The 7,349-nt window shown below is 51.4% G+C and overlaps 1 protein-coding gene across 1 annotated transcript in view; it reads left to right on the top strand.

Annotated features, from left to right (window-relative positions):
- Window positions 1–4,926, top strand: part of Fam69c (family with sequence similarity 69, member C) — a 16,561-nt gene extending 11,635 nt beyond the window's left edge. The window contains exons 4-5 of the mRNA XM_013026112.1: window positions 1,642–1,806; window positions 4,654–4,926. Of these exons, the coding sequence (XP_012881566.1) occupies window positions 1,642–1,806; window positions 4,654–4,863 (375 nt within the window). The 3' untranslated portion in view covers window positions 4,864–4,926. The remainder of the gene's footprint in view (window positions 1–1,641; window positions 1,807–4,653) is intronic.
- Window positions 4,927–7,349: the final 2,423 nt, after the last annotated feature.

Genomic DNA, 7,349 nt, shown 5'->3' with positions numbered 1-7,349 from the left:
GACACACATCTGCCCCTGACACACATCTGCCCCGACACACACCTGTCCCTGACACACACCTGCCCCTGACACACATCTGCCCCTGACACACATCTGTCCCTGACACACATCTGCCCCGACACACATCTGTCCCTGACACACATCTGCCCCTGACACACATCTGCCCCTGACGCACATCTGTCCCTGACACACATCTGTCCCGACACACATCTGTCCCTGACACACATCTGCCCCGACACACATCTGTCCCTGACACACATCTGCCCTGACGCACATCTGTCCCTGACACACATCTGTCCCGACACACATCTGTCCCTGACACACATCTGTCCCGACACACATCTGTCCCTGACACACATCTGCCCCTGACGCACACTTGCCCTGACACACGCCTGCCCTGACTGACACACGCCTGCCCTGGGCACCGCAGCCGGGCCCGGAAGCTGCTTGTGCAGGAAGTCCGCGCAACCTTGGACTGCTGCCGCGCCTGACAGTGATCATTGACAAGAACCGCAGCAACGCTTCACATCATCGGAAGTTTTGTCTGTAACACTGCTGCTTGCCCCACAGTCTGAATATGCCATTGTTTTCTTTCAATTTTAATTTTTAGCTTGTTATTGTAAGGGGATGAGCGAGGTGCAGTCACACCAGCCAGGGCACAAGTACATTTCTTTCTTCCCTTGCTCTCTCCCCATTTCTTCCTCCCGTCCCTCAGGTCACGTGAATTCCCCTGGCAACATTCTGGGTTCTCCAAATAGGTGTCAGGATTCTTTGAAGGATCTCTCTTTGGTCTTGTTATCAGAGACCAGACCAAAGCGATAGAGCAACAGAAGAAAAATTTATCTTTAAGACATTTCAGAGATTCCTTTTCTTTTTCTAACATGAGGTCTCACTATGTCATTGAAGCTGGCTCTAACCCTCTTCTGCTTTAGCCTCCTCCATGCGGAGATCACAGGTGTAAGCTACTACTCCCACCCCAAGAAAGCTTTGTACGTTTGTGTGTGTGTGGTAATAAGATTCGTATTCAGTGTTTTACACTTGCAAGGCAGATGTTCTGCCCTTTGAGCCATACTCCCAACCCTTTTTGCTCTAATTATTTTTCAAATAAGTTCTCGAGCTTTGCCTGGGCTGGGCCTAGACGACGGAGCTCTGCCTGGACCCTTTGCCTCCTATCTGTTTCCGACATAACTGGAATGAGAGACATGCACCCTTGCACCCAGATTTTACTGGTTAAGGTTGGGGTGTCTCACAAGGCTGGCCTTGAACCTTCATCCTTCCCATCCCTGCCTCTAAGATTACAGGCATGGGTCCCAGCCACGATTCAGCTTTAAACACTGAGAAAATGTTCACAGATGAAAAATGATACTTGTGGTCCCAAATCTCAGGCTTTCTCTAGTGCTGAACAATGAAGTTTCTCTTGAAGTTAAAACTGTGAAACTTGCTTGTGTCACGCAACACATACGTGAAGTCCTTGGGAAGCCAGTCACTCCCCCGGGTGCAGCCTGGGCTCTCGGTCTTGGTCAGAGTCCTGAGCTTGTCTGTAACCTGGACACAGATGCCCAGGCCTGGGAAAGGAGTGAACGTAGGCTCCGTCCCGGAGCTCTGTGTCCTGTGATGACGGCCCATGCTGGTTGGTTGCAGGTGGTGGCGATCGACGTGGACATGGCCTTTTTTGAACCTAAAATGAGGGAGATCCTTGAGCAGAATTGCACCAGAGATGAGGACTGCAATTTCTTTGACTGTTTCTCGAGGTGTGATTTGCGAGCAAACAAGTGTGGAGCCCAGCGAGTCAACAGCAACCTACAGGTGAGTTTTCCCCTGGGGCCTCTGCCCTCCCCCAGCTGGCCCATCCTCCCGAGGAGTTGAGGGAGTACCCATCAGATAAGCCTCCTCCACCCCCGGGGTCAAGCTGGTCAAGCTGACACTGGGATCTGATGAGTGCACATGCCGGCAAAGCCTGGTGGATGTCTTCTTCCCGTAGCTGGGCTCAGCCAAGGGGCTAGCGCCCTGTTTGCTCTGGTCCAGTCTCTGCAGCTACGCAATCCCTCTCGACACAGGGAGTGAGAGCCCAGCTGATTCCTCGGGTTGGAGCAGTCACCGAGACTGCAAAAGGGCCACTTAGAAAGCGTGGACAGACAGGAGCGCTGGACACACAGCTCAGTGCAGCTGGGAGCCCGGGGGGGGGGGCAGGTGGGGAGGGGGAGAAGCTCCAGCCAGATCTGCGAGGAGTCACTGGTGGTTCTGGGCTTCAGGATGCCCACCAGTGGCAGATCATGTCCTCCGTCGCCCACCCTCACCCGAGGCTCTCTGGTGGATGGGGGAGAATGGCGCTCACAGGGCCTGGCTAGAATGGGAGGAAGTCTGAGTCTTCGGGGAGGGCGGAGGGCTAGGCTGTCTCCCTCCCCGGCGCCCGGTGCCTGTGGTCAGCCCCACCTCCCCTGAGCCCCATCCTTCCTGGGTGGGATCCCACAGCACCCCAGGAGTGCAGATTCCAGCAGAGGCCCAGGGGAGTGCGGCACGGGGCCATCCCCGTGTGGAGGGACTGGCTTTGGGAGACCAGGACTGGGGTGCTGTCCATCTGACCCGTCTAGGCCAGGCCATACAGAAGCCTTGGTTCCTCTGTCTCAGAGTCTGCTGGTACTCTCAGGCTGAGCTCCAGAATTTCAGCTGTTCCCTTTTAAGGAGGACTGGCATCGGGGTGCCAGCCAGCCTCCTTTCTGTGGACTCCCCGCCCCATAGATCTGCTTGGAATCCCTGGCCTTGGCTTGGTTGGTCTTGGGGCTTGAACTCTGAGCCTAGGAGCTGTCCCTAAGCTCTTCAGTTCAAGGCTAGCACCCTACCACTTCAGCCACAGTGCCACTTCCAATATTCTGAATAGTTTATTGGAGATAAGAGTCTCACAGACTTTTCCTGCCCAGGCTGGCTTTGAACCGTGATCCCCAGATCTCAGCCTCCTGAGTAGCTAGGATGACAGGCGTGAGCCACCAGCGCCTGGCTAGGACAGAGTAATGTTTATCTGAGCATCCACTACCTCATAATCCCATCTACCCAATGGGAGCAGGCCTACTCCCTGCAGTGAGTATAAAGAGAGGCTAAGGCTAGATCTTGAGGAGAAAAAGGCTGTGGTGGATTCATTAAGAAAGTAGGCTAGAAGCAACAGGTACAAGATACCAGAGTGATGAAATCCAAATGACCAAAGGACTTGGAAAAAGTATCTCATTTACCATTTGACGACATGCACAATAAAATCCAATGGCAAATTGGGAATAGTCATTGAAATGCTATTAATTAATGGTTGAGACCTCACAGAAGCTGCAGGTTGTCTGGCCTGTTAATGTGATTGTAGAGCGCATCTCTGAGAGTATGGGGGTGTTAGGAAGGTTTAGGCTCTCTAGCTGAAGATTTTTACATATCTTCTTGTCTGATTACTGCTTTTAAATAAAGCCCCAGAAGTATAATTACACTTTCTTTAAGACTATGAGATCATGTGAAGCAGTCAGTAGGGGGAAAAATGCAGGCTACAAGTTCGCATTACAGTATGATGCTGTTTTTGTTGAGTAGGAATGTTATTTGAAAGACAGACACCAAAGTGTTGAAAGCTATTGCTTTGAAATAGGATCACAGGTAGTTTTTTTTTTTAATTTTCTTTCTCTTTCTTATATCTTGCAAAATTTCTACTTTTCCAACTTACATTTTGTGCCCAAATTCCCAAACCAAGGAAACAGAATACAACTGGATTTCAGATATAGACCTAATGGTAAAAGGCGGCCCTGTGGCCCTGGGGAAGCTGGTGATGGAGTGTGGTGGTGGTAGCGAGAGGGTCAGGCTTCTTCCACACTTCACTCCTTCCGTCAAGCCAAATTCCGGGTGGCTCAAGTCCTTGCAAAAAGTAAAATCCTAAAAGTGTAAGAAAAAAAAATCAAAGACCAACCTTGGGAGAATTGTAAATATTGTCCTGGTATGCATCAGGCTGTGGAACACGGCTGAGAAGCTAAAGGAAGAGCAGCCGACAGAGTTCACTGTCTTTACGAAAAACATGTCTTTATTGGCCAAAGTCAGAAAAAAAACGGAACAAAACTAAAAACAATGCCCGTTGCCTTACAAGCCCAAAAGGGGGGGGAAGGGCCCAAAAGAAGTCCGGGGGGCCGGGGGGGGCCGGAACCCAACAACAAAAACTCCTTGCAAAAGGTAAAACCCCCTCCCCGAAGGGAACCCCAGGCAAGGGGGAAAAGAAAACAAAAGGAAAACCCCCCAACCCTCTGCTTCTGCCCCCCAAAACACTCCTCAACAAAGACCTGCATGCAGAATCCCTTTGTAAGGAAGCACCGATGGCCCTAAGATGTAAAGAGCATCTGCAATCCAATATAGAAAAGGAAGGTCCACATGATAGCGTTTTGGATAAATGATATAAGGAAAGAAAACACGCTGAAAAGGAAACACATAGCTTTACACCCGACTGAAAAGCAAGAATGGAAAGGAAATCATTGTTATCCATCTGTTGGTCAAATGACAGCATGGGTGATGCGTGGGGAGGAAAAGGAGGAGCTTCTGGGAGCCAAGGGGAGGCCCCGCCCTGAAGGAGCAAGGGAGCCCGCGGTGGGCGGAGCCGTGGGGGTTCTTTCAGGCCTGGATTAACCATCCCCCTCTCCTTAGGTCGTCTGTGACAAGATATTTCGTCCCTGGTTCTCCTCCACTCTGCGGAGCCCTGTCGTCTCCTCCCAGCTGGAGCTGCAGCTGCAGCAGGCCGTGCAGGAGTGCGCAGACGCAGGCGGCAGCGCCTGGAGAGTGGCCCCTCACGTGTTCTGGAAGCTTCAGTGGCTTCTTCAGGCCATCCTGAGAGAGCTGCAGGAAGCAGAGAAGTAGCTCTTCGCCTTGACCCTTGCACACAGGGAAGGACCTTCAAGTCATTCCTGCGGCAGCCATTTGGCGCTGTGAATGCGCAAGTGCCGGGATCTGTGGTGCAGTCTGGAGCGATGTGTGCCCCCAGCCCCCGTTTGAGTCCCTTTGATTGGTCCTGTCTTCTGCCCTGTCAGCCCCTTGCCTCAGAAATGAAGCCAGCAGGAGGTTCAGACCATGACTTTGGGGTAGGAGGCTCTCAGACAGAAAACACAAGCCGCAGCACGCGGTCCCCTCCGCAGAAGGCACGTGCGCCTGTCCATTGGACAAGCGGCCCACGGCCACGTGTGCACACGAGTGGATGTGTTCACAAAGGAGTGGGTGCACACACCCTCCCGAGGTGCACGTGTGTGTGTATGTAGACTAGCATGAGTGAGTGTGTGCACATGGGAATGCGTGCATACAAGTGTGTTCCTGTGTGTATACGCACATGTGCGCAAGGCTGCGTACATACGTGCGTGATTGTGCTCAAGAATGAGTGCTCATGAATGTGCACACGTCACTGGGGGCATGCGTACATGAGTCTGCCTGTGAGTGCACTGGGTGTGCATGTGAGTGTGCATGTCTGCTTGTGAGTTCATGAGTGTGCACGTGCACGCACACAGACAAGTGTGAGCAGTTGGACATGTAGGAGGTGTTGGGAGGCGGGCTGTCTGGCGTGCTCTGTGCAGAAGCTTGGCTAGCTAGCTTTCTCTTGGAAGTAAATATAATAAAAGTGTGCATCTTCAGGAAGTGTGGTTTGCATTGGAGAGTAGGTGGCAGCTTTTAGTATTCTCTGTTTTTGCAGAACTGATTTAATGGATTGTGTCTTAGGATGCACTTTGCCACTTACACAATCCATCTTCCTCCTGAGTACAGAGCCCTGGGCCTGCAGAGCACAGTGTGTCTCACCACGCGAGAGAGATGACCAAGAGTGAGGGCTGGGCTGGTACTGACCCTGGTACTGACGGGTCAGCTGCTTTCTCTCACCTGGTTGGAGACTGAGCTGTGGACAACAGGCCACACTCCGGCACCACATTCTCATCTGTGGATTCCTGAATGCAGCTTTTCTGCAAGGGCAGGCCCCCAGGAAGCAGGCCATGCTTTGGACTGCTCCAGCAAACGAGAACCCCGTGCAACCTGTGAGCCTTTCACAGTAGAGCCGCTCCATGTCTCCTCAAGTTGGACCTGTGAGCACGCACAGAATCCTCTCCTCAAATCATGTGAGAAAGGCGTGACGTTTAAAAGATGAGGAAGGGCAGTTGGTGGTTTGCACATAGAACAACTAAGCCTGAAGTTTAAAAACATGCACAATTCACAGATTCCACATGTTCCCCTCCCGGCAACACTCCTGTTGTAATCTGGAAAGGAAGCACACCACAAGGTAGTGCGTTTCTCCAGCTGTGAGCTGGTGCTGGGCAGGGCTCAGCTCTGTGATGCTCAAGACTTGTTTGAGGGCTCGTCTACCTGCCTTGCTCTCCCGTCAGCCTCTCCGCTGGTTATCTGCCAAACCACACTGCGTTTTGTCTCGTCTCCTCCCCTCCTGTAGCTGAAGACTTGCTTTGCTCTCGCATGCTTTGGCAGGAACTCCTGTCAGCCCCTGTGGCACAGTGTCTGAGCACAGGGTTTCTCAGCCAGGAGACTGGCGTGGGCTGTGGAGCTAGGCCACCTTTTCCCCAGAGTGGTGCTGGTATGTCTATGTCTCTGCTAGGCAGGTTCTTACGAGTGCAAGGCTCAAATGAAGACCAGTGTGCAACAGAGGCCCAGGAAGGAGGCTGGGGCTTCAATGCCCACCTCTTTCAGGCCTGACCTTTGCACCAGGCGGTCAGAGTGGGGGCTCGTGGGCTGACCCCGAGCGACAGCTCTTCACTGGTGGCGCTGAGCTCATGGGCCAGGCAGCAAAGCCAGCTTCAAGGAAAAACATTTGTTTGCATTCCAACAGAATTGGAAGCAAACGTTTTTGTTCACCATGGAGATTCTGCAACATATAATTACCCAGCATAATGGTCATTCTTCTCTTTTCTTCTTTGTGGCTGCATGATTACACACACACACACACACACACACACACACACACATTTCTTTTCCATCCTTGTCTGGAGAATTCTCTTTAGGGCAATAGCTCTTAAACTTTCTATAGTGAATTCATTTTATTTATTTTTTAATGTTTGTGTATCAATTCTGGGGCTTGAACTCAGGGCCTTATAGCATTTTTGCTCAAGTTTAGTGCTCTACCACTTGAGTCACAGCTCCACTTCTGGCTTTTGGGGGTTATTTGGATATAAGAGCTCATGGACTTTCCTGCCTAGACTGGCTTTGAACTGTGATCCTCAGATCTCTGCTTCCTCAGTAGCTAGAATTACAGGTATGAGCCACAGATGCCCAGCTTGTTTTAATTTTTAAACTCTTGCAGAAGAATGCTTTTATCTAATATAATAAACACTGCATATCAGATTTTGTTTTTTTTTAACTTA

The sequence above is a fragment of the Dipodomys ordii genome, unplaced genomic scaffold, assembly GCF_000151885.1.
Source record: "Dipodomys ordii isolate 6190 unplaced genomic scaffold, Dord_2.0 Scaffold91, whole genome shotgun sequence".
Lineage (NCBI taxonomy): Eukaryota > Metazoa > Chordata > Mammalia > Rodentia > Heteromyidae > Dipodomys > Dipodomys ordii.
Note: the sequence above shows the minus strand (reverse complement) of the source record. Positions and strands in the feature narration are given on the sequence as shown.